General features: G+C 41.4%; 1 protein-coding gene across 1 annotated transcript in view; it reads left to right on the top strand.

The window, feature by feature from the left end:
• The window catches only part of PHLPP1 (PH domain and leucine rich repeat protein phosphatase 1), a 196,696-nt gene that overhangs the window by 74,267 nt on the left and 94,558 nt on the right, over positions 1-27,871 (top strand). The window contains exons 2-3 of the mRNA XM_004579662.2: positions 17,206-17,402; positions 24,512-24,637. Of these exons, the coding sequence (XP_004579719.2) occupies positions 17,206-17,402; positions 24,512-24,637 (323 nt within the window). The remainder of the gene's footprint in view (positions 1-17,205; positions 17,403-24,511; positions 24,638-27,871) is intronic.

The raw sequence follows: 27,871 nt of genomic DNA, 5'->3' as shown, positions 1-27,871 counted from the left end.
GTTCTCAGATAGGCGATAGCAGTGTTGGGGTAAAAGCCTGCAGCTCCAGGGTATTCTCTTTATGTCTCAGTAGGGTGTAAGATCCTCTTTCTTAAACTATATAGATGGTAGTGTTGCTTTTTTATAAAGTTCCAAATCCTGGGACAGAAATTTTTCAAAATCTTGTATCTAATTCAGTCTCTTCTGTAAATACTTTAAAATGATCTGAGGTACTCTGTTTTAATAGAAGTAATGGTTCTATTTTTGTTAGGGTTTTCTTAATCGCAAACAAATTGATTTTTCTGCTTTGTTCTCTTTATGATGACAGTAAAAGCTTAATTTTAAGAATTGTATGTGGTGTCTTTACTCTGAGAAATTATGGTTTTAGACTGAGTACCGAAAAGGCACACTTAAAATAGAGAATTGGTAGATAATTTTAGGAAGGCGGGTAATTTCTTTCACCTTACTCCTTCCTGTGTCGTTCTCCTAGGTTGATTTCCTAAAGTGAGTCCAAAAAAGACTCCATTGTTAGATTTACAAGGAAAAGAAACCTTTTATGTTACTTCTCCCAGTGTTTATTAATTTTTTTCCTGTTTTCCCTATTGTTCTTCAAAGATAGAGAAAATATTATGATAGTGGAACTTATGAACAAGTGTTACACTTTCTAAACGATAAAAAAAGGTGTTACACTTCCAGGATAGCATGTTAGTTGATTCTTTCGCTGTTTTTCTTTTTAATTCTAGTATTTTAAGAAAACTCTTCTGAAAGTGTACTTCCAGAGCAAGTATTTTGTTAAAAAAACAAAACAAAACAAAAAAAACGAAGGTAAGACAATAAGGATTTTGTGAAGTGCTAGTTGTACTTTTTGTAGTGGACTGTTGGGTTTTTTTTTCAATTTTGAAATTATATCTTTGAAGATTACATTGATACCTGTTTTGATATCTGTAATTTCCAGGTTACCTTAGGCAGAACTTTATTCTCAGATCTTAGTGTGAGATTATATTCTTTATCCCTAAAGCTCTTAAATACAGTTTTGTTTTCTGTGTAAATTTGTTTGGGATTATATGATCTGAAGGGTTGTCTGTAGGAGGTAAGATAAAGAGAATCAGAACTATTTGCAGGAACTCCAGGGACTAGGAACCTTGAGGTAAATGAATGCCCACCTTGTCAGGAATTAGCTTAACTCAAGATATTATTTATTCACAAACTGTCAGCTTTTACTTTAAAATTTTTGAGTTTTTGTGATACTTAGAGATTAATTACATTTTATTGCAAACTTAATACTCACTGTGTTATGTTAATACACTGTGGCAATACTGAACAGAGGTGATACTGTAAATATTTAGTCATTGAATTAAAAATAAAGATTGTAAAAACCAAAGAAAAATGGTTGTTTAGATCAGAGATCAATGGTATAGTGAATTGTTGTCCCACTGGTGACTCAAAGTGTGCCGTTGGTGAGGGGAGGGGTCTTAAGTCCTACCTGGTTAGAGCAGGCCCTGATCCAGTGACTGGTGTACACAGAGTGACTATGTACAGAGATGTATATAGAAAGAAGGTCATGTGAAGACAGCGGCCAAGACTTGAATTAGACAACCACAAACCAAGAAGCATCAGGGATTGTTTACAGTCCCCGTAAGCTGGGATTTACGCCTGAGACAGTCTCTGGAAGCCTCCCCAAGGAACCAGGCTTATCATTACCTCAGTTTCAGACTTCTAGCCTCTAGCGCCAGGAAAAGATGCTTTGCTGTTGTTGTAAGACATTGGGTTGGCAGTAGTTGTTTTGGCAGCTGTAGTCAACTAATAAAGGTAGCTGAGGAGTCTCAATGAAACATAGTCAGTTGTGACCTTTGCTTGCTACACAGACTCACTGCCCCTTACTATAACTCAGAGGCTACCGTGCACGCCTGCCCCTCCACTGGGACAGGCAGTATGCTCATAGGCTTTTAACTTGTGTGTCAAGAGTGGGTGTCTTTTTTTTTTTTTTGAAAGGATTTCAGAGGAGTGGAAATTGGTGGAGAGGGAGAGACAGATGAGAGAGAGAGAGATAAAGATTGAACTCCATCCACTGCTTCACTTTCACAATGTCCAGTCATGGGTCAGACTGGAGCCAGGAGCTTCTCCCACCTGGATGCAGTGGCCCAAGGATTTGGGTTATCCTCTGCTGCTTTTCCAGGCACATTAGCAAGAAGTTGTATCAAAAGTGCAGGAGCTGGGACTCAAACCTGTGCTTCTAAGGGATGTGTACATCATAGGTAGCAGCTTTACCTACTACGCCAAAGCGCCAGCCCCAATGGTGGGAATCTTGGCACAATATGTATAAATGCTGGGATTTCCAGTTCTGAAAGTTTGTTCATGGGTTATGACAGTGTTAGAGAAATTCCATCTACTGCAACAAGCATCCGTCAACAGTTTATGGTTTAACATAAAACGGGTCTTTTATTCCCATCATTTCTGTCGCTGATGTTTCTTTCTAAGCACATCCATTCCAATCAACTCGGCAACCTAGGCTCTTTCCATCATGTGACTTGCCTATCTCCAAGAGCCTCTGCAGAGTCATCTGGACTCTATTCTTCCAGCTGGTCAGTGGGCGCTGACAGCATATATCAATAGTGAGGGCCATTTAATAGGTTGATCTACAAATAGCATATATATAGCTGCCCACATTTTGTTGGCTGGAACCAGTCTCGTGGCTAGAACTGCATTCTAAGAGAGGTTAAGATATGTACCTGCTGGAGCATCTCTGCCTGTGATGCTCACATCCCATATCGGTGTTGGTTCACATCCTTCCTGCTTCAGTTCTGATCCAGCTCTCTGCTCAGCACAGTTCTTGGTCTGGGCCCATGTGGGAGACCCAGAAGAAATACTTGGCTCCTGGCTTCAGATCATTCCAGTTTTGACCCTTGCAGCATTTGGTGAGTGAAGCAGTGGAAAAAAAAACTCTCTTTACTTCTATCTAACCCTACCTTTCCAGTAACAATAAATCATTAAAAATAAAAAGGAAGAAATTTATCTGTTATGTGTTTTGCGTGATAAAATGACTTGGTAGATGTTGAACATCTGCCCAGTCTACCAAAATACTATGAATAATTTTGCTGCATTCACATTTTAAAAATTACTTTAATGTATTTTGTTGCCCTGAAGCTTTTATTAATTTGGAAAAGAGAATTAAATTTTCAAGTGAGTTCTAAGTCCTCTCAAATTGCCCTGCAATTTTTTAAGTAATAACATTTTATAATTTGTCATCCCATTAAAATTAAAACTTGTGTTTGATACTTTAAAATTGAAAAGTATTATGATCTCAGATTGTATTTCATTGCAACATAAAATACTTTTATGTTTACAAACCATAGTAGGAACAAGAAAAATTAGCCTTTTAATCTTTTAATGTATTTATTTGAGAGAGAAAGAATGCTCCCATCTGCTTTTCGGGCCCCGAATAGCCATACTGCCCAGGACCACGGAGCTGAAGCTGGGAACTCCATCTGAGTCTCCCAGGTGAGTGAGAGAAGCCTGGTTATTGGAGCTATCACCACTGTCTCCAGGGGTTCTCCAATATGGGATGCAGGCTTTTGACCAGCATTGCAAGTGCCAGACTGCAACACCTGTCCCTGGAAATTCGCATTTCTCTGTCTTCTGGTCACTTTATTATAATCTGAGGAATGATCCAGGAAATACTGCTGATTGTTATCAGCAATTTGGGAGACAGATTTTGCTTCCTAACTACAGGGGCACTGAAGTGGTGAATGAATTCTTGCTCCTTCTGTAAACCACAAACTCTCTCTTAACCTTCCAGAGTCTTCCTAGTGTTGTCTCTTTTGTCATACCGGCTTTGTGTATTATATGTGTGTGTATGTGTGTGTGCTTATTATCATCTTAATATGAAGATAGTGATAGCTTAGTTTTTTGAAGCCACCTTCATTGCTGTAGTTTAATTCATTGCCTGTTGGAAATGTTCTCTCCTAGAAACAGTTCCCTTAGTTTCCAGAAAAGAAGTTTGTGACATATTTGGTTAATAATACTAGGCACATTTTCTTCAGTTATATAACTAAAGATTGTTAGAGGCTAGAAAGTTTGTTTTGAGCCACCTGTTTTCTCTCCTACACTATCTTTTTTTCCAAACATAGCTTTAAGTTGTATGGTTTTAGTTATTTGTACATGTTGAGAAATGGCTGTTTTCTTTGGCCTAAACATAGGAGTGTATTAATGTCTTTAACAGATAGTTATTGAGTACTATGTATATTTTATATATTGTTCTGAGCTTTGTGCCTGGGTGTAGAAGACTATACCTCTTAAGCCATGTGTTTAGCTTCTCCTGGAATCTGCAAGCCAAGAAATGGGTCAGTTGGAAAGATTCCAAAGCCCAGGAAGACTAATGTGGGCGGTTAGAGAACGCCTGAAGCTTAAAAGACTCACTTACTGTGAATAAATGATTTGTTCAGTAAAAGTTAAATCAGTGCCCTAGAGCTGAAAGACATTAAACACATTTTTATGATAGCACAACAAAATCCATCATGATCAGTTATGTCTTTTGTTATAGTTTGGACATGGTTTTTTAATTCATTGGTAAATGTTCTGCTCTTTATACTCATAATCAGTTAATGAATTATGGCAGAATAACCTGTCCTTTTCCCTTCTAGTGGGAATCTGGTCTTTTCAGGAGTTTAAGAACGAAAAGGGGAGCAGTATAGAGCTACATAAAAATAGAATGCCTTTCATTTAAGTGCAAAACTCATCACAGGAAACATTACAGGGTTTTTTTCCTTTTTTTTTTTTTTAAAAAAAAGTGTATTTTTTAAAATGGTGTATTTATTTTCTTGAAAGAAAGATTACACAGAGGCAGAGAGAGAGAGAGAAATGCAGTCAGACAAGCAGACAAAAACCGAGAGCAATCTTTCGTTTATTGGTTCATCCCCAAATGGCCACAGTGACTGTAGCTGAGCCAATCGGAAGTGAGGAGTCAGGAATTCATCTGGATCCCCTGTGTGGGGGCAGGAGTCCAAGGACTTGGGGCATCTTCCACTGCTTTCCCAAGTGCGTTAGGGAGCTGGATTGGAAATGGAGCAGTGAGGATTCAAACCAGTGCCCAATTGTCAGTTTCATAAGCAGCTGCTTTACCCACTACACCTTTTAAATTTTATTTTCTTTAAATCATTCTTTAGAAAGTAGTGCCTGGGGACAGACATTGGCTCAGTGGTTAAGCTGCCTGTATTGCAGTGTTCTGATTTCGTTTTTGGCTTCAGCTCCCAGTTCCAGTTCAAGTAAATGGGCCTCTTCTACCCATGCATGGGACATGCATTGAGTTCCAGGCTTGTGGCTTCAGCCGGGCCCAGCTCTGGCTGCTGTTGGCATTTGGTAAGTAAGCCAGCCAATGGGAATTTTCTGTCTCTCCAATATAAAAACTTAATTAAAATAGTTTAGTAGTGACTTTGCATGTCTTAATCAATACAGCCTACTAGTAGTGTGAAGCCTACTTCCATTTTGGTAGCGAATGTGAGTTCACACTAATAAATAGTGTGGTTCAAGGGGCAGTCGCCTCATGTTCTTAGGATGTCTGGAAAGCTGCTTTGAGGGAGATACCCACTGTTGGCAGCATGCTTATTTTTGCTCATTTTGCTTAATAGCTGCTGGATAGAAAGATCTGATAGTATGAGGAGTGACCTGGAATTATTAAAAAAAAATGTCCTTGCTGCTTGGCCTAGCAATGCCAAAATAAATAGTAAGAAATAATCATCAAAGCTGAGGATATTAGAATAAATAATAACTTATAAGTAGGCAAAAGAGACACATTTTAGAAATTGACCAAAAGTCATCAGAATGTTTATAGTACCATAAGAATAATGGAACTGGACTTGTATTTTTTTTTTTCTTTTAAAGTTTTGGCAGTGGAGTCATCATTAAAATAATTGGAAACAATTTAAAGTTGGGGGATTTATGTCTTGATTTTATGGATGGTTTTAAGAAAGTTTGTAGTAAAATCTCCTTAAAATTTCTTGTAGGTAGATCATAAGAATGAGTTAATTGTGAAAAGTGGAAGGTTTTTAAAATTTTTTGGAGTCTTAGTCAATAGAGACAATTACCTGTTTGGAATGGTGATGTTTGTATAAGATAGCATCTTTTTTTTTTAAAGATTTATTTATTTTTATTACAAAGTCAGATATACAGAGAGGAGGAGAGACAGAGAGGAAGATCTTCCGTCCAATGATTCATTCCCCAAGTGAGTGCAACGGCCAGTGCTGTGCCAATCTGAAGCGGGGAATCAGGAACCTCTTCCGGGTCTCCCACGCGGGTGCAGGATCCCAAGCTTTGGGCTGTCCTCGACTGCTTTCCCAGGCCACAGGCAGGGAGCTGAATGGGAAGTGGAGCTGCAGGGATTAGAACTGGCTCCCATATGGGATCCCGGGGCGTTCAAGGCGAGGACTTTAGCTGCTAGGCCACGCCGCCGGGCCCCAAGATAGCATCTTATAGCCAGTTTTAATATCTACTCAGAACCATAGTTGCTGTGGTTTAGATGTGGTTTATTCTCCAGTAGTTTCTGGGTTGGAACTGTGGCCCCTGCTGTGGCCATGTGTAGTGGTTAAGAGGTGACAACCAGGGTGAATTTCGGGTGAAGTAGTTAAGTTGCCGCTTACCTGCTTCATCCCATTGTTGAAGTACCTGTTTGAATTCTGGCTGTTCTGCTTCCTGCCAACTTTTGCTAATGCATACTCTAGGAGGAAACTGGTGCTGAGGAACTTGGTTCCCTGCCACCCATGTAGGATATCTGGATTGGTTCGATGCTCTGGGTTCCTGGCCCTGATCTAGTCCAGCCCCAACTGTTTGGATCTCATACATTGATTCCCACTGTTGAGATGCCGTCCTCGATGGAGGTTCCTACCAGAGCCAGACAATTCCAGTGAGGGTTCAATTCCTCAGAACTGGAAGCTTAAGTAAACTTCTTTTCTTTATAAAGTTACTCATTATCAAGGATCTCATTAAAGTAACAGAAAATGAACCAATACACTGTAGAGTATAAAATAGATTTTTGAGGAAATTGTTTAAAAATTTTTTTGTTTATAAAAGCCACACTTTCACACACAAAGTTCAAAATAAATTCTATTGCTCCACCTCTCAGTACCACTACAGAAAATAATTTTGAATCATATTGTGGTTTATGTGGTTGTAGACAGTGTGCTTTGCAATCAATCATCTTGACTGACATTGAGATTTAGTCAGCTTTTTTCACCATGCTCAGGAGGGAGGAACAGCAGTAAGGATTATCCAGAAATCACTCATGCTTGGCCTTCAGATTTTTGTTTTAGTGTTTACTTAGGAATGGGTGTATGCCTGGATCGAACATCCAGACACTCCTAATGAAAGCATCTGGTAGTGAGAACTTGGCTCAGCTGGAGCTGAGAAGCTGTCCAGCAGCATTCCCCCCGATTTCCACACCCACAGCAGAAAGCATCACCTCCGGTACAGTCACAGTCGTTATCCAGTCAGTAAGCCCACAGGTTTTTACTTCCTTTAGAGGAACTAAAAAATAAGTAGGAGTAAGCTTGAGTTTATGAATTCTCAGATTTAAGATTTAGTTATTCCCGAGGCCTGTAAAACCTTATGTTAGAGATTAATGTGTAATTTTTCTGAGTTCTGAATTGGAATTAAGCCCTTGATGTCTAACTTGATCATTTCAGCAAACTTCCTCACTTACAGTGTTTTCCAGTCCACTCTTGTGTCTTGTGACCTTTTTGGTGTGTGAAGAAGGTGCCGACAGGAAAAGCAGGTGATAAAACTATAAAGTCTAATCAAAGTGATGGTTTTAAGCCAGAAAATGAAAGCTTTGGGTAACTTGAGAATGTTAAGTGTGGCAGAAGCTTAGTGAACCCATGTACATGAGCAAGTCTACCATCTGTTATAAAGGAAATGACAGTGGCAGAAAATTGTCAAAATGGTTTCAGTGATTGTCCAGCCAGTGAAATTATCACACACATGAAATAAAGAAAATTGAGGATGCTGAGAAGGACTTCAGGTGGTGTATTTCACACGGGAGATATGAGACACCCATTTCTACAGGGTAACAGATGGTGAAGACCTGGGATGGGCAAGGGAAAACTGGTTTGAAAATTTTCACATGCATTTTGTTAGCCAACTGTGAAGCTAACAGCGAGAGGCCACTCCAACTCACTACATACTGCTCCTAGAACTGACATGAAGAAGCTCATAAAATAAAGACCTACAGTCTCTGAGTACAGAATTGTACATTCAAAGCCAGGTGTAAAGATTCCTTCTGTAAGCACACGCTGGGACTCACATGGTGCAGTGGGTTAAGACGATATCTCCCAAGAGTACTAATTCAAGTCGCTGCTGCTCCGTTTCTGATCCTGCTCCTGCTCCCTGCTACTGTGCCTGAGGCAGCAGTGGGTGCTGGCACAAGTGCGTGGGTCCCTGATACCCACATGGGAGACCTGGCTGGAGTTTTAGGCTTCTGTTTGCATGGCTCAGCCCTGGACATTCAAGCCATTTGGGAGAGTGAGCCAGTGGATGATAGATCTCCTTTTCTCTAACCCTTTGAAATAAGCAAATCTTTAAAAATACATTGCCATGATGAGATCTGAGCCCTGTTGATGGACTGGAGAAATGTAGGTAAGGCCTTATAAATCCAGTTCCTTGTGAGGAAAGGATGTGGGAGAGGCAGCACCAGTTTCTGGCTGATTGTGCTTGGAGGTTGTTGCGCTCATTTCTCCCTGACTTGGTTTATCTGCTTCTTTGGATGAGGTTGATCAACCACATGCCAATGACCTACCAAGTCCAAAAGGCCTTGTTAACCTGGCCTACTGTAAGTTGGTGGGTCAAAAATCATGCTTTCTAAGGTTGACAACATCAGCAAAATCTTAGCCCCACCCCAAACTGTTGTATGGTAGATCTTGGTGGTCTGTGTTGAACAAGCCTTCCAGGTGAACTTGGAGCATACGAAACCTGCCAACGGTTTTTTCTCTTTTGCTATACTTGTATATCACACAAATGGAAAGTCTGAGCAATAATGTTTATGACTTTGATTTTGATATTTTGAAAGCTGCTGGTTAATTTTACTGTAGTTCATGTAAGAATTTGCTTTGGTTGATACCTTGTTTTTCCTTTTAAATTACCTTTACTTTGTGTTTATATAATCTTTAAGGTTGTGGAAGGATAGCTTACATTTTTCAGGTACTGTTTAATAAATATGGTAAGGGAAATGATAAGAATTTAGAGATTAGAGGAAGGCTGAAGGCATGGTATTTATCAGTGATAAGGCTGTGCAGTAAGTTGGGAAGATTCGAATAAACCTTTAATTGAGTGGCTGTTAGTAAGAAGCTGGAGGGGCCATTGACTTTCTGCGTGTGGATCTGGTGCCTAAGTGAGCCCTCTCCCACCTGTGTAAGCAGCTGGCAGTCATTTCCATCTGGTGCCTAAGTGAGCCCTCTCCCACCTGTGTAAGCAGCTGGCAGTCATTTCCATCAGCCACAGAGCAGCTGCTCTTCAGTGTGGCTTCCAGCCCTGCCGCTGCACCTTGCTGAGCTCCTTTCACCTTTGCGCTTCGAGAAGAAATTTCCAGATGCAGTTTAGTGCTTGCTTCTCCAGACTCGTGGAATGTTTCATTCCTTCTGCAGCTCTTGAGGTGACCTTAGGCAAGGAATTTAATTCATTCTTTCTGTCACTGGAGATCGTCACATTGGATTTAAGGATTTATATCCAGTAAGAAACATGTTTCTCCAGTTTTATCAGCCCTGGTGCTTCAAAGGTAGAGAAAGGGAAGTGGGAGTTAAGTGTTTTCACTCATTCCAGACCAGTTTGGTCTCCAGGGACATGATAAATTCTTCCATTAATTTTCTATAGTGATTAAAGTTCCTGTGTGTTTGCTGCTATATTGATATCAATGTTTTCCTTCTGTTAGCATTTTGGAAACTAGTGATAGCCTCATGTACCATTTTTGGACTATTTCTAGTTGCAATGGACTAGTTTATGCAAAGCCCTGAAAATAAGTCTGTAGCTCGTTTACAGGAAATGCAGATTATTAAAGTTTTACTCTGTTAGTTGATAGAGTGAACTAAAAAGCAGCAGAGTAAAGTTATATTGGTTATTGTTCCAAAATTTAGTGGCTTAAAGCAGCAAATATTTCTTTACTACCTCGTTGCTTTCTCAGGCCATCTTACTGGGTGCTCGGCTCCTCGTATGAGGTCTGCCTTCAGGATGTCCTCGGTGCAGCAGTTCTGGCCTTGTTGGCTTCTGCTGTGACTCGCTCAGCCGGTCCCTTCCTGCCTGTCCTTACCCAGTTGGCCTTTTTTGCAGGGTTGTGTGTGTGTTTTCCTGGCGTGGCAGCTGACTTACCCAGGGGGACTGATCCTGGAAAGTGAGCAAGGAGAAAGCTGTGTGTTTTTTGTGACCCAATTTTCAAAGTTACAAGCTGCCGGGCCCGGCGGCGTGGCCTAGCGGCTAAGGTCCTTGCCTTGAACTCCCCGGGATCCCATATGGGCGCCAGTTCTAATCCCTGCAGCTCCACTTCCCATCCAGTTCCCTGCTTGTGGCCTGGGAAAGCAGGAGAGGACGGCCCAATGCATTGGGACACTGCACCCGCGTGGGAGACCCGGAAGAGGTTCCTGGTTCCCGGCATCGCATCGGCACGGCACCGGCCCGTTGCGGCTCACTTGGGGAGTGAATCATCGGACGGAAGATCTTCCTCTCTGTTTCTCCTCCTCTCTGTATATCTGACTTTGTAATAAAATAAATAAATCTTTAAAAAAAAAAGTTACAAGCTGCCATCTTCTCCTCTGTCACATTCTATTGAACTTCTAAAGTAAGCCTCTAAGTGAGTGGAATTAGGCTCCACTTTTTGAAGGGAAGAATTTAAAGGAATCTGGGGACATACCTTTCAACTCATACAAAAGTAGGATCTAGAAAACATTTCACAGAAACATTCAGTGGCGATATATTTGTACTTATATGTATGCTGTGTAATGGCTTGGTTAAAATGGGTGTTTTGATTGTGTGTGTGTATTTATATATATATGTATATATAAGCACTTCTCAGAATTTTCATGTATTTCAAAAATCACACATGAAAAATAACGAGGCACATGAGAAAATGGTTTGGGGTGTGAGTGTAAAACACGAAGTCCAAGCATCTATTATTAAAACACTAACAAAAATGATAGCTAGTACCTTAAGATATGGGCAACTCAGGCAGCTTGCTGTGCTCGCAGACTGAGTTGTTTTCGAAAGTAGTAAAGATGCACAGTCATTGATGAGAGGATATGCTCATGGGTATTGAGCTTGTGCGTTTACTGAGGACATTTTTCTTTTTCTATTAGCATTTACAGTTCTGTTCCTGCTGTTCTGGCTGTCCTTGCCCAGTTTAAATCCTTATGAATTAACGGAAAATACCTACTACACTGGAAGGGATCCTCTGTTTGCAGTTGTAAATGAACCAGTTGACACACACAAAATGTATTCTGCAGCAGAACGAACTATAGTTAGTTTCCCCAAAATAAAAATACTCTCTTCTCGTCATGTTTATTAGTTTGCTTGTAAAAATTCCTGCTAATAGATAAGGCAGGCATAAATTTCAATTTCAAGAGCTTTTGGCCAAAAATCTAAATTAGTATAGTCAAAATCAATGACATTTTATTCTTTGTAAAAATTCTTACTCATTTTTGTTTTCTTTTTTTTTTTTTAAGATTTATTTATTTTATTACAAAGTCAGATATACAGAGAGGAGGAGAGACAGAGAAGAAGATCTTCCGTCCGATGATTCACTCCCCAAGTGAGCCGCAACGGGCTGGTGCCGCGCCAATCCGAAGCCGGGAACCAGGAACCTCTTCCGGGTCTCCCACGTGGGCGCAGAGTCCCAAAGCTTTGGGCCGTCCTCTCCTGCTTTCCCAGGCCACAAGCAGGGAGCTGAATTGGAAGTGGAGCTGCCGGGATTAGAACCGGCGCCCATATGGGATCCCGGGGCTTTCAAGGCGAGGACTTTAGCCGCTAGGCCATGCCGCCGGGCCCTCATTTTTGTTTTCTTTGAGAGAAAAAGAGGCAGAGATCTTCATTCCACTGATTCATCCCCCAGATGCCTGCAACATCGGAGGCTGAGCAAGCTGAAGCTGGAAGTCCAAAGCTAAATCTCAGTTCCTCACTTAGTCAGGACCCAAGGTAATAGAGGTGTCACTTGCCTCTATTATTTTTGTGTCTCGCTGGAATTAGTTTAGGGGAGCCCCAGACCTAGACTTCTGCTTAAATGTTTGATGCACACCACTAATTTTGTCACGTCCTCTCATCGTTGTCCGAGGTGTCACATCTAGTGAGCTGGAATACTTGACAACAAGGGCATGTTTGTGCTTTCCTCTGAGTCATTTGTTCCGGTCATTCTTCCCTTAGCCTCTGTCTCTTCACTTTCCTGCTTGTCAGAACCAAACAGTTCAATACCATCATCATCTTTGCTACTGATATCTTGCTTCCTGTGATGTCTTCCACATTGGCAGGGCTGTACTTGACCAAAGTTCTTCATTCCTTGACGAATGACCTTTTCCTTTTAATGAGTTGATAGAGGGTAGAGTAAGGCATGATACAGGTTGGCAGGCAGTAGACCAGAGACCACTTCTCACACTGTGGTGTCTACTGGTGACATTGTGCATCTGTGTGGTGACTGCCCTAGAATCCCCAGACCTGTGTGTATGTCTGCGCCGATCCGAAGCCAGGAGCCAGGAGCTTCTTCTGGGTCTCCCACGCAGATGCAGGGCTGTCCTTGACTGCTTTGCAAAGGCACAAGTATGGAACTTGATGGGAAATGGAGCAGTGGGCACATGGGATTCTGGCACACGTAACACTAAGACTTTAGCTGGTAGGGTCCTCAATGGTTTAAGTTATTTTTATTATTATGATAGAGCAACATGGAAAAACAGATCTTTCATCATCTGGCTCACTCTCATGATGATGACAATGGACAGGGCTAGGCCAAGCTGAAGCCAGGAGCTTCATCTCTCTAGTGGGTGGGACCGGAAGTACTTGGGCCATCTACCACTGCTTTTCCAGGTTTAATTCCATGTAGATTAACTGGAACTCCAACCAGTGCCCATATGGGATGCTGGTATTGTAGATGACAGATGAATTTGCTATGCTGTGATATCAGATTCTGGGTTTGAGCAGCTTAACTAACCCTAAAATACCCTGGTCACGTGAGCTCAGAAAAAGTGTTGAAGAAGTATTAACTGAAAAAAGTTTTAACTTATTCATAAATTTGAGACACTTCAAAACACAGGTTAAGTCTTAGAGGGTTCCGACATTGAATCATCCTGGTCTTGGTGCTTGTCTTCTTTCTGTTCGATCATTAGTGGGAATTAGGCATTTATCAGAACTAGTGTTACACAGTATTGAATGATTTATGCTAATGTAAAATATTAACAATATATTCCCTCTCGACTATTCAGCTGGCATTTGGCAAGTAATCAGATGTATATATAAATATGCACTTCTTACGTGGTTTCTACTGTTAGACATATATCTCTTCTTAATTCAATTCTGGGTTCAGCCGTGGGCCTGGGGTGAAAGGAGCCTCCTGCAGCATGGCTGTTGCAGGGGGTGCCCCAGCCAGACTGGACCCATTGCTGGGACTCAGGCCATGGTCATTGCAGCCAAGTCCAAGGCTTTGGGAGGCCAGTGCACTTGTTTGGCACCAGGCTTGCCTGCTGGCCACCCAGCGGCGAGTTTTGGGGTTTTGAGGATATGTAATTGCTGCCTAAGGACATCCATGGATAAGGCCAATGTGAGTGTAGGTGAGGGATGAATTCTAGGTGACTCTCAGCAACGCAATCATGGAACTTTCTGGCAAGCGTGGGAACTGAGACCTGGTGGTTTGGAGGGGAGAGTCCAGAAGACCTATTTGGGCCAGACTGATTCACCAGCCCAAATGGGAATCCTGAGATGGGCTGTTAGCATAGAGCATCACTGACTGCCATACACCACTGCACACAAAAGCTACTGATGGGGGCCTGTCTGGCAGGGCTAGGTACTGGTACCTGACTGATTGGTGGAACAGTGGACGGGTCATACTTGGCAGGGTTAAGGCACTAACCAGCACACGAGAGAACCAGATCCGGGGGTAGATTCTGTGGGGAAGTGTGGGCCGAACCCTGTAGAAATACAAGTCCAGCTGGTTAGCTCGTGAGCTGGGATGGTGATGGGCTAAGCTAGGTGTGACCATGGAATGTGCCATCACTACGAGTAAAGGAACTGACAACAGTCTGGGCAGGTCAAGGCAGCAGCACCCGAATGTGCATCCTAAAATAGGATGTGGGGTAGGCCGAGCTGCAATTGGAAGGGGGCGGACCAGGCAGGGCCAAGCAAACCTCAACTCCCAGGGAATAACAGAAATCAGGATGGAGCACAGGTCATGTCTAAGTAGGGTCTTACACTGACTGGTCTGCATGAGCCAGGGATACTAGGCCACAGCATCAAAGGCAAAGGCAAAGGCTGAGACAACTGAGGGGCTAAGTTAATTGGGTCAGAGCAGCCCATGGCACATGCATAATCTAGGGCTGGGAATAGACCTGGTTGGGGAGCTGTGAGAGTATACCCTTGCTGGGTTGGGGTTTCCCCTGGTGAGTGTGGGGCCCGGAGTGGGGCTGCTTTCTGGTCTGCATATGGCTGCAATCTCTATTGGCACAAGTGTGAAATAGGGCTGGGTACACCTAACCGGGCTAGACACCAGCACCATCTGGTGCTCTGGAGAACCTGGGTAGATGTAGGATGGACTAGGCTAGGTCTCTGCCCCTATTGAGACATGTGTGAACAGTGTCTGGGTATGGACGAGCCTTGACTGGGCTGAAACATCCTGTAGTAAGAACCGGAATGGATTGAAGGCCAGCATGGAAAGGCCACTGTTCCTTAGTCCACTGGAGGTGGACTAAGTAGGGCTGGCCCATGAATCCACCAATATGCGCAAGATCTGGCATAGGGAGAGGTTGTGAAGGAGGAGCTTGGGAAACTCCTCTGTTGGGACACAGTCCCTGTAGGTGAGCACAAGAACCACAATAGAGAGCAACCCAGACCAGGCCAGAGAAAGATGCCCACCAGCATACATTTGGCATGGGTCGAGGGCAGACTAGGCTGAACCAGTTCACATCACCCACTGGTGAATCCAAGCACCAGAACAGAGTGTGGGTCAGGCCAGGTTCAGTTGTGACACAAACCAGTGCACATTCCAGAATGCCCAGGTGAGGTGAGCCATACCAGATGTGACTGCAATGCCCAAACAGCACACGTGAGAACCAGGGAGGGAGAGGGCAAAGCCAGCAGGGGTAATGTGGGCTCCCCTGCTGGACAGCCACTGCCACTGGAGAGCGTGGGTTGGGATGGGGCAGATCAGACCAGGCAGGACTACAATACCTGTGGGCCTTATGTGAGCTAGATCAGAGAAAAGCCAGGCTGGGCTGACTGTTCCAACTGGTGCAAGCATAAGTTAGAGTGGGTGAGGGTTGTTTGGGCATTACTGCAGCATCAGCTGGCAGAGGCTGGCACTGGGGGCTAAATCTGTCAAGTTAAGCTCCAGAACCACCCGGAGAGTGCATAATCAGGGAGTGGGAGTGGCCTAGTAGGGAACTAGTGGGCACCTCCCTCTTGGGTTACCACTCCCACTGCAGAGCACGAAAACCAGGACAGGGGCAGGGGTGGCTGGACAGAAAGGCACCTGCCAGTATGTGTGTGGACTGGACTGGATAGCAGGGCTGGTTGGCTTGAACTAGGTTTCAATGGCCATTGACATGTATGAAAGCTGAATGGGATGTGGGACTACTAGTCTGCTGCACATACTGGCAAGCATGGGAACCAGCATAGGGGGCAGACCTGGTGGGGGTGATGGGGAATCAGCCCAACTAGGCTGCAGCTCCCACTGGTTTGAGGGAGGGCCAAGTATGAGGTGGGCAGGATCAGGCTGGACAGGGCTGGAAACAGAGCTGACCCAGCATTAACAGAGAACAGTATGTGCATAAGCTGATTGTGGCGACGTATGGTGCTGGACCCTATACTGGCAAGCACACACAGGATTCAGGTCTGGGATCACCTCAGAGGAAGTTTCTTCAGGGATCCCTCCAACTGAACTGCTGATCTCAGATCCCCAACCATGAAGAGACTATGTCAGCCAGTGGATTCTGAAGAGAGTTCATCGTGCTTGGAGCAGTGAGATTGTTAGCAATTCAGAACTGTTGAAGTATCAAAACTGCATGAGCAGGACCCTCAGAGCATGCCCCGCTTCGGGGACCTGGGATGGGTGGGAGGCTTGGTGGGGCTTCTCTCTTTGTTTCTTCCCTGACCCCAGATGCAGGGAAAAAATGATGATATTAGTGTGGAAACAATGCTCTTACCCACTTTCCTGTAGCCCTTGGCCCTTTGTACCCTAATCCATTATGTAAGATTATCAAAATAAAATATATATATATATATATATGTTTAAAAAGTTTAATTGTGAGCATAGACTCTAGTATATACTCTGATAGAGAGTGCCCTCATTTCTGGAACTGGGGAGATATTTGCTGCTTCTACAATCCCATCATTGTGACAAGGTAATCGCAGTAGTTCTGCTGTTACGGTGCTCGCACTTGCCTGCTTGTAATTCTGCCATAGTTCCTTCCTGGGAAGCAGAGAGGTCAGGTTTTCTCAGCCTTCCGTCTCTGAGTCTCAGCGCTAGTCTTTGTTTTCCAGTCTCCGTAAATCACAAGTTTCAGAGAACACATCCTTGCTTGATTCCAGTTAGGTTTATGTTTGAGGGCTTACCCAATTAGAAAAACCTTCACTTTTGTCTTTTTCTTTTTCGTCGTAAATATAAATTGAATATTGGTACAAGGAAAAATAGCAGCTAATTGACTAGTTTGTTTAAATAGTCAGTGTCAGATGCTGTTTTCTTGTTCTGTAATGTTTTCTGATTGCTGTACCTACTTCTAGACTTCAATAAAAATCCTGAATTCATCCTTTAAATAGAAGTGAATTGTGAAGGACACTGAATGAGTTAAAAAAGGCAACAAGTGGAGCTAAAATCGCCTGTTAGAGTTGAAGGGTGTGTTTGTGGAGTACATATCATAGTCATAACTATAATGCATTACTGCAACTCAGCGGTAAATTAGATTGTCACCCTGTAGACCTACCCTAGTCTAATTAGTTTATCACATGTCCAGATAAAGGGAAAAAGAAGGCTCACTTTTTAAAATGTCTTGTTTTCTTGTGTTTTAGGAAAGCCTCACAGTACCAGTAGCTCTGAACGGATTCAACTCTCAGGAATGTATAATGTCCGGAAAGGCAAAATGCAGCTTCCGGTGAACCGGTGGACAAGACGCCAAGTCATCCTGTGTGGGACCTGCTTGATAGTGTCGTCTGTGAAAGACAGCCTAACCGGAAAGATGCATGTTCTTCCACTTATAGGTGGAAAAGTAAGTGAAAAACAAACTCTTGCAGATTTCCCAACATCAGTAAGGATGCTTGAGCTGCTTCTATGATAAGGAGGTGCAGATGGTTTATAATTATCTTAAATATTGCTCTGTTGTTGTGCTCTACCACAGCAGCTTTGATTGGTGGAGCTGTGGGAGATGATGCGGTTGGCTCTTGTGAGGTTCTGTCCATCTTCCTTCATGAGTGCATTCACTTGACCTAGTATAGAGACAATAGAGCGACTAGCATTTCATTGTTACATTTTAGAGCGTGGATCAGAAATCCTTGATTTCTAAGTGGACATGTTTTGGAATGTTGAGCTTATATTTTGTAGTAGAGAATACTGATCCTTAGTTCCTGACCTGAGGAACATTCCGGCGTGATTACCATGGGGAGACTCTCAAACTCACGTCTGGTCACATTTTCCTTACCTCTTTTTTGTGTGAAGTGATAGGTGAAATTCACATTTTTAGTGTATAACTGGGTGTGGTCATATATTTTGAACCTGATATGGAACTCATTTCAGAGAAAATATGTGATATAACCAATAAATCTCTTATTTTTGGCTGCCTTTCTTTATTGATAAAATATAGAAATTCAAATTGTTTGGGAAGTTATTCTTTCCTGTGCCAGATTTAATTATAAACTCCAAACATTTATAAGAGTAGCACCATTATAACATGTCAATATATCCCAGTATTTAAATGAGATAATCTGTGGATGAATAGGAACAAAGACTGCAATGAGAAAATATGTTGTGAGAAATTGAGAAGTTGTTAAATACTTCGCTATTCCCTCCTCACACTTCCCCAACCACACCTCATCCCTTCCCAAACACACACACACACACACACACAAATAGGCATGAGAAAGTAGACCGGAGAAAAATCTAAAGTACAAATAATAAGTCTAATTCTGTTAAAGTAAACCTTTTACAATTGACAAGTCTCTGATTTGTTCTAGAGGTTTTGTCATCCACCTGCTATGTGGCATGCTCATTCTTCATCCAGTCTAAACTAGTCCTTACTGTTAAATAAATAGCAAAGATTAAATTGCTTTCCTTTCTGTTATTATGTGTACTAATCCAAAGATGGCTAAAACTTGATAATTTTCAAAATTATGTAGTCATTCATTTTGAAACCATTGCTGTGTAAACTTTGTTCTGAGCCTTGAGTTAGTGGTTGATACTTAAGAGTTTGTCCTTTGGATGTGCTACTGGAAATTAGTCATCAGTACTACCACCTTAAATCATCATTAAAAGTGCATATTCAATGTTTAATATTGTGTTAGGTCAACATTCTATCTCTAGGATACTAGACATTTGCAGGCAAATCAATATCATTATTTGTTAGTTGGCATCTGAGGGAGGCACTGTGCTTGGCACCCCAGACACACTTAAACAGGAAGTCCTCATCCCTGCTTTTGGATAGGTTAGTTGGTATCAAGAGGTGAGGGATGGACACAACAGTGTCTGCTATAAGAGAGGTGCAGAAATGAGGGCTCAGTGTGGTAGCCTAGTGGCTACAGTTCTCGCCTCATATGCACCGAGATTCCATGTGCATGCTGGTTCTAATCCCAGCAGCCCCGCTTCCCATCTTGCTCCCTGCTTGTGGCCTGGGAAGGCAAGTGGAGGATAGCCAAAAGCCTGGGGACCCTGTACCTGTATAGGAGACCCGGAGGAGGCTCCTGGCTGCTGGATTCAGATCAGTGCAGTTCCAGTTGTTGTGGCTGCTTGGAGAGTGAATCATTGTATGAAAGATCTTCCTCTCTGTCTCTCCTCCTGTCTATATATCTGAATTTACAACAAAAATAAAAATTTTTTTTAAAGAGAGGTGCAGAAATGAGGGAATACCGTGAGAGATTAGTGCAGAGATTGTTTTGTGGATATTATATGATGAAAAGTAATAATTACAGTAGACAGTGAAGGGTGAAATATTTTTGACACATGAAGAAGATGATCAAAAAGATTGTATTTTCAGAGAGGCTGAGGCAGGAAAGCATGTGGGATGTTCAGATAAGGCCAGATCTAGTTAGAATTGGCATTTGCATTCACTGCTGGGGACCTGGCCTGTTTCCCAGGCCTGTTACTGAGTATGCTTCTATCGAGTGAATTGGAGGCTACTCGCTTCCTCTTCTTATAAGCAGACCTTGTCAAATCTGTTCTGCATCGAATAACTGAATCTTTAAAACCTGTTGACCAAGTTAGGCCAAAATATTACATTTTTGAGATAATGAGATTTAATTAATGTTTGTCTGTTCCTTGTTTTCAATCTATTCTATTAAAGACAAAGAATGAATAGACTCCTCCCCCTCCTACTCTTTCTTTTAAATTAATAAATGAAGAAGGGTCCATTGTGGTAGCCTAGTGGCTTAAGTTCTCGCCTTGCACACAGTGAGATCCTATATAGGCGCCAGTTCATGTCCCAGTGGCCCAGCTTCCCATCCAGCTCCCTGCTTTTGGCCTGGGAAAGCAGTCGAGAATGGTCCAGTGCCTAGGGACCCTGCACCTGTGTGGGAGACCTGGAAAAGACTCCTGGCTACTGGCTTCAGATAGGCCTAGCTGCAGCCTTTGTGGCCATTTGAGTAGCGAATCAGCAGATGGAAGATCTTCCTCTCTGTCTGTCCTCCTCTCGTGTATCTGACTTTCCAATAAAAGTAAATAAATCTTTTTTTTAATTTATTTATTCTTATTACAAAGTCGGATATACATAGAGGAGGAGAGACAGATAGGAAGATCTTCCATCCAATGATTCACTCCCCAAGTGAGCCGCAACGGCCGGTGTTGCGCCAATCCGAAGCCGGGAACCAGGAACCTCTTCCGGGTCTCCCACGTGGGCGCAGAGTCCCAAAGCTTTGGGCCGTCCTCGACTGCTTTCCCAGGCCACAAGCAGGGAGCTGGATGGGAAGCAGGGCTGCTGGGATTAGAGCCGGCGCCCATATGGGATCCCGGCACGTTCAAGGTGAGGACTTTAGCCGCTTGGCCATCATGTCAGGCCCAAAATAAATCTTAAAAAAAAAAAAAAAAAAAAAAAGATGTCAGATAAGATGTGTAATAGCTTGGTCATAACGTACATGCAATTGTTGCGGTATCAGATTAATGCAGAGCATAACTGTTAGTTTACATTTTCAAATAACATGAATTTATTGCTAAAGCTTTCAGTTTTAATTGTTGAACAATTTGGTAGATGTGTTTTTATTCATTTTGCAGCTTTTAAATCTTTTATAATTCAGCTTTCTTTTAAGACTTATTTATTTGAAAGGCAGAATTACGGAGGGAGAAGGACAGATGGATGTATACATGGACTCTTCCGTCCACTGGTTCCCTTCCCAGATGACTGTAATGGCTGTTCCAGAAGCCTCAAGCTTCATCTGGGTTGCTATACGAATGTCAGGACACAAGGGCTTGGGCTGTCTTCCACTGCTTTCCCAGGTACATTAGCAGGGAGCAGAATCGAAAGTGGGTTGTCTGGTGCCCATATGGAATCCTGGCACTACCACCAGCCCCCAAAATTTAGCAATTTTAAGATAATACAGTTTATTGAAATTTGCTTACATTGTGAAGTCTCATAAATTCACTTTTTTGCTCTTAAAAACACTCCACCTATTTTACTATATCATGTTTTAAACACTGACATATAATTTCTTGATAAGGTAAAATAAAGGCACTATTTACCTTATTAGAAACAAGTATACCACCTGGTAGTCTTGAAACATTATTGCATTTTAAATTTTCACTATTTGACAAGGCATTTGTGAAATTATCTGCAGACTGGCTTTAACAGGCAAATAACACCTTTAGGCAGACAGGACTGGCCTAGTTTATTAGGTATGATTTTTTTTTGCAGGCATATGTGTATTAGCAGTAGTACAACTGGAGCTTATTGTGTGTTGTCCAAAGCACCCTAGAAACACCCTTAGTGTGCTGAACTGTGGCTTTTCCAGAGTCGTACTGCTACTGCTGCTGTCATTGCACGCATTGCCCTGTCCGTATGCACTACATTGGGTGGTCTACTGGGTGCCAGATTTCTTCGGATAGTTTTTATGGAGTGAATTAGTGAGAATGATCACATGGAATTTGTACATGGATCTTCACCAACCCAGTAAGATTTCAGAATTCTTGGAATCGTACTGCATGTGGCCCCCTTGATCAAATTCTTTTCTTCCAATATTATATTTCATAATATGATTCCATGTTACTCATGTGGTTTTCATTTCTGTATAATGTTCCACTATATAAACATTACATCATTTAAGTAATTTTCCTATTGATGGACATTTGGGTTGCTTCCAGTTTTTTATTGTTACAAACAATGCTGTTGACATAGTTTTGTGTTGTTATATCTCCTGATATGCAAGAAATTTTTTATGGAATAATTTGCAACAGAGTTTCTATGCCCAAAGTACATTTGGCAATTTGTAGGAATGTTTTGATGGTCAAATTGTTCAACTGTCAACATATCAGCTGAAATAGTCTGAAGTTATGCCATAGTGCACCCTGCCTCCCCAGTTCCTAGTGACATTTAACAGCTGTTCTTCACTGTGAGAATTTTTTTTTGGAATTCCTTTTTTTACATATCTGCACAAGAAACCATCCTGCTGATGGCTTTTATTTTATTTTTAAATTTTCTTTATTGATTATTGTTGAGGAAAAGATGAGCTCCCATTCATAGAACCACTCGCTATTACCTGCAGTGGTAGCCCCAGAATAGGCTGGCAGCCAAAACCAGGGCCGGGTGTGTAATATATAATCTAATCTGTATGGCTTACAAGAACCTGATTATTAGCCACATCAGTGCTGCCTCACAAGGTCTACATTAGCAGGAAGTAACAGTCAGGTAACAGGACAGGGTACTGAAACTGTACTCTGACGTGGGCCATAGAGAGGCGGGCGTCTTAACTAGTAGGCCAAGTGTCCACTCCTGTGCTGTTTTATCATTCCAACGCTTGGGACATACAGCCTCTTTGGTGCTTTGGAGAGTCATTCTCTGGTTTTTGTATATTTGGAGATAGAAGTGACACAGAGCCAGAACTAGTTATGTATGATTCCATGCTAATTGCAACAGATCTTAGAAATATGGAAAAAACTAATAAGGTTAGGAGAGGGACTGAGAGTAAAAATAACATGCAGAGCGTTGGGCCTTGAAGAGCTTTGCATGTTGTTTTTACTCTCCATTACTGTCCTTTAAGCCAATAGTACTACCCACCAACAACCTTACCTACTTTTCTATATTTCTAAGACCTAATTTCCTATTTCCTAATTGCAACAATTATCATACAGCCAAACATAATGACCTCCTTGAGAAATAATAGGATATATAACAATGAAAGTGAATTTTGACTACTGAACTTGTATACAACCACTGTGCTGAAATTTCTTGTGTTCTTTAATGGCATCCTACAGATTCCTTTTAGTATTGGGATCATATGTCAGATGATGGCGTGGCAGCATCTTCCTTTTTTACCTGTAGGGCTCTCGTACAGTGTTAGACAGAAGTAGCAGGTACTTGTCTTCTGTTAAGATTAATTTATTTGAAAAGCAGAATTAAAGATACAGAGACACAAACAGATCGCTGTTCCGCCACTGGTTTGCTACTGAAAGGGCTGCAATGGCCAGAGCTGTGGCTGGTCTAACGCCAGGAGTCCAGAGCTCCGTCCAGGTCTCCTGGAGATTGCAGGACCCTAAGCACTTGGGCCACCATCTGCTGATTGCCCATTTAGAAACGGAGTGCTGCTGTTGCAGGCGTTGGGTTTCCGTGCTGAGACAAGCTTAGCCACTAATGACCTGTTGTTTTGGTTTTGTTCTTTGTTGCATGTTTGTTTTTTATTTCAGTAATTTCTGATTTTATCATTTATACTGGGATTTACTCAGTTTTTTTATTTCAAATTTTTCCTCAATATGTGCTGCATATTTAAAAATTTAACTTTTCCTTCATGTAACTGTCATTACATTTCTCATATCACTTTTTTACAATTGTTCTAAGTTTTTTGGAAGTTTGATTATCGTTTCATTTTAGACCTCTGTTTCGGAGCGTGTAGATTTAAAAATTGTTTACTTAGAAGTATATTGTTAGTATTCTGAACATACATGGATTTTTACATTGATTTTTGGAAAGACGAATTCAGTTATCTGAAAGGATTACAGAGAGAGAGATAGAGTGGGCTCTCCCATCAGCTGATTCAGTTCCCAAGTGGCCATAACAGCTGGTGCTGGGTCAGGCGGAAGCCAGGAGCCTCATCTGGTCTCCCAGGTGGATACAGGACTAGAAGTATCTTCTGCTGCTTTCCAAGGTGTGTTAGCAGGCAACTGAATTGCAACTGGAACAGCTGGGACTCAAACCAGCACCCACATAGAATGACAGCATCCCTGGTAGCAGCTTTACCTGCAACACCAGGACTTTGGCCTCTTAAATTAGTTTTTAAAAATTGAATTCCAATGTGATTGTATGTTTGTGCAAGAATATTGTCTGTGTGATTTCTGTCTTCTATAAAATCTTTTTTACACTTCATGACAGTTTATGATCATCTTTGTAAATGAGATAAAGGAGTTTGTGTAATACATTATTTTATTTATATTTTCTCCATGTGTAGAATTTACTGGGAGTGTAAATTAGAATTTTCTGTTACTATACTATTAAGACTTAGAAGTTCTCATGGTGGAGTTTTATTTTGAGTTAATTTCACATTAAATTTTTTGACGCACTTAACATGCTTGAAAGACTTCCTATGGAAAGCCTCAGCGCAGAATATGAATAAGTCCCATAAGCAAAAATTCTTAAGTAAAAACCTTCCTAATGAAGTAAATATCTTAGCATCCTGTTATGAGGGTTCAGAGCAGGGAAAAGGGGGGAGAAGAAAAGTTTGCATCGACTTTAAAACAGGAAGAAGTGAATTTCACTCTGATGGGGAAATCTGATGAAGATGCAGCTCCCCTTTTTTTGGCTTCCTAGTAATGAAAAGTGGTTGGTCAGATACAAGAACTTGGTTATTTTCAGTAACCAGAGGAACATATATAGGGAAAGATGCAAATCTGTGTTGACTCACTGCTTCAAGGTGAAGTTGGTGAAATGTGTCCGATGCTGCTCTTACTTGTTTTCCCTCTCTGTTTTTTTAGGTTGAAGAAGTGAAAAAGCACCAGCACTGTTTAGCATTTAGCTCCTCTGGACCCCAAAGCCAGACTTACTACATCTGCTTTGATACTTTCACAGAGTACTTACGGTGGCTGCGGCAAGTCTCCAAGGTAAGCGGGCGCTTATGCAGCGTCTGTTCGGCTGGATGCTGGCTCTGAGCGTTTTTCTGCTCCACTCAAAATAGAGATTTACATGCTTTTTTTTTTTTTTTTTTTGAGGGTATTTCCCATGGCTAACAATTTTTTAGTTTTTTAAAAGCTAAAAACAGCTTTTAAGTACTGTTTTTTATTTTCCAGATTGTTGTTACTTTAAAGAATTCACTGCATAAATCATCATTACAACTTTAGGGTTACAGGTAACAACGAGGAGTCAAAGATTTAAGGGGCTAACCCAAGGTAGAACAACTACAAAACCACAGAATACCCAGAGAATTGCTACAAATTTCCCGTCTTTGTCTCATTTTAAGCAGTCTAATCTTAGCAGATGGAAGATATCTGTTTCCGTCCCTGTTTCATTGTGTCTGTAAATAAAATAGAGAAGAGATCATGGCATCTCCTTTCACTTTTTTTCTTCCTTTTATGTGATTCTATCTCTTGGGCCATTTCAGATTCCCTTAATTAACTAAAACCACCATGTTCATGAAGTAATATGCCTTTGTGTGTTTGTGTGTGTAATTCAAAGCAGAATAATACAATAAATAAAATTTTTAAAATGCTGATATTTCACCTATTGAATAAGAGCTGGTGTTTCATATGTTATTTGTAGAATTATGTGTAAAATGATGGGTGGTTTGCAGTACCTACCTTGGTTTTATGTATGTTTTTGAAATGAGTACACCTCTCTAGGGCATAGGAATATTACAACAGAATTTGCTGTCCTGTTTTTGAATTTATAATCTAATGTGTAACCCAAGTTCACTGAATTCATATTGTTGTGTGATATCATGATTTGTCCTGTGAGTAAGTAATAGAAAAACAGTGTAAAATAGATAACAGAAAATTAGAGAATGATGTGTACAAAGTCTTTTTGCAGAGCTGGCCACATTTGAATGGTCAAGTTACCCATTCTGCAGTGATGTGACATTAGGAGCATCAGTTCTACCTGAGCCAAAAACTCTGCCTGTTGCCTCTTAGAGAGGACTTGGAAGATTCTATCAACTTTATAGGCAGAGTTGTTTCCAGATGTATGGGGCAGCCACCTTACAGGAGAAAATGGGAACAATGACACTTTTCTTGCAGACTTACATGTTGGATTTTAAGTAGAGTATGGGTTCAAAGCAGTCAGTTAATTGTCTACGCACTGCTTTATTCAGAGATTATGCTAGTATGTACAGGATTTGTGTACCTAATTATGAAACCATAGATAAATCTTTTAAAAAGTATAGAGTTTCCCTATGTTCATAGCAGCACAATCAGTAATTGCAAAAACATGGAAGCAGCCAAAATGCCCATCAGCAGACGATTGGATAAGAAAGCTATGGTTCATCTACTCCATGGAATACTACTCAGCGATTAAAAAAAAACAAAATGCAGTTCTTTGTGGCCAAATGGGCCAAACTGGAAACCATAATGCTAAGGGAAATGAGCCAATCCCAAAAGGTTAAATACCACATGTTTGCCTTAATTTAAGATGACACGATGTTATGTATAACATGTTATGTTAGGTTTGTTATATGTTGTGTATAAACTAAAATTGAAATGTCAATGAGATGGTCACAGAAGGTGGTTAAGAACTCGCATTTACTTTTAACATATTGGTTACTCATTACTATGTCAATTAATTCCATAATGATGTAAATTTGTGCTGATGGTATGTTGGAGTTTTTAATTGATCGGGATGATACTCTGCTGGCTCTGTCTTCAGACCAGAGAGGGTATACCTAAGAAGCCGTTGAATTTGACTGGACAATAAGATGATGGACTCTATGTTTGGTATACGCTTGCAATGGGGGAATCTCAACTGAACTTGAGCTGTGGTTATGCAACAAGGTGGAGGAATCCACCATGGTGGGAGGGGTGGGGAGAATCCCAGTACCTATGAAACTGTGTTGCATAATGCAATGTAATTAATGAATTTAAAAAAAAAAATTAAAAAATGTTAAAGAAAAAAAAAGTATAGAGTTTCAGAATGGTTGGTTGGGTATAACTTTCTAAGGTGGGGATATTTGAACTAAAACTTCAGTGAAAGAATTATCTTATTTGAAAGTGTAGTGGAAGGAGAGAGTTCTGTGGGGAGGAAGTTGACTTCTCTGAGCCTCTGTTCTGAGAGAGGATGAGGAAGTAAAGGGCAAGACTTAGAAATGTCTCTGGAGTCGAGTGTGAACATGTTGATTCCAGACTTGTTACCTGTGATTGTCAGTGTCCATTGTTGGCTTGAGTAGTACTTTTCCTGTTCCTGAGTAGCTGATATCTGTAATGAGACCAGCGTTCTGATTGCGGGAACCTTGATTCTCATGTTTTCAGCTGGAGGTGATAGAGAATCTTGGGAGATCCGTGACACCTTAGCAGTGATGATGGCAGTCAGGTAGAGCAGTGTTGATGCTGCCTCCATTGCATTAGTTCTTGTATTGTCATTAGAAAATGTTTCGGGATTGGCCAGTGGAGCAGCAGTGAAGATTGTGCTTGGCATGCCTTGCACCCCTATTAGAGTGCCTTGCACCCCGTATTGGGTTCAAGCCCCAGCTGTGCTTCTGATTCTATAGACAATATGCACTAATAGGTAGGTGATGGCTGAGACAACTGCATTCAGTTTTGACTCCTGGCCTCTGTCCGACCCCACCCCAGCAATCATGGGCATCTAGGGAGTGAAATAATAGGGTAAGTTCTCTCTCTCTCTGCCTTTCTAATAAAGTGAAAAATAAAAATAAGGTATTGACATGGAGCAGGTACAAGATAATTTACACTCATATACACGTAGCAATATACACAGCATACAAAAGGAAGTGGGGCTTTGTTTTATTACTTTAGTTCATTATGGCTGACTAAGGTGGGTAAGAAAAAAAACTTTCAGAAATGGTTTGAATGTTTGGAATGGCTATATATTGTAAGAGTTGAGTTTGATTTTCAGAGTTGGTAGACATGACTTCTACTAGCTATGTTACAATATTTAGGTTTTTAAAGTCAGCTGTTTCATTTGATGAGGGGAATAATAATCATTCCTTTCAAGGCTTATGTGAAATATGTATATAATGAACTTAAACTGGCACAAAGTAAGTCAGTGAATAGTTCGTGTGTCTGTTTATAAGACCATCATTCTTAATGTCATCACCATTGACTGACCACTTTGAACTCTTAGCTGTCTGTATGGTTGTTTTCAGAAGTATAAGGAGAATTTGTCCTTAGTAT

This window comes from Ochotona princeps, chromosome 18 (assembly GCF_030435755.1).
Source record: "Ochotona princeps isolate mOchPri1 chromosome 18, mOchPri1.hap1, whole genome shotgun sequence".
NCBI lineage: Eukaryota > Metazoa > Chordata > Mammalia > Lagomorpha > Ochotonidae > Ochotona > Ochotona princeps.
Note: the sequence above shows the minus strand (reverse complement) of the source record. Positions and strands in the feature narration are given on the sequence as shown.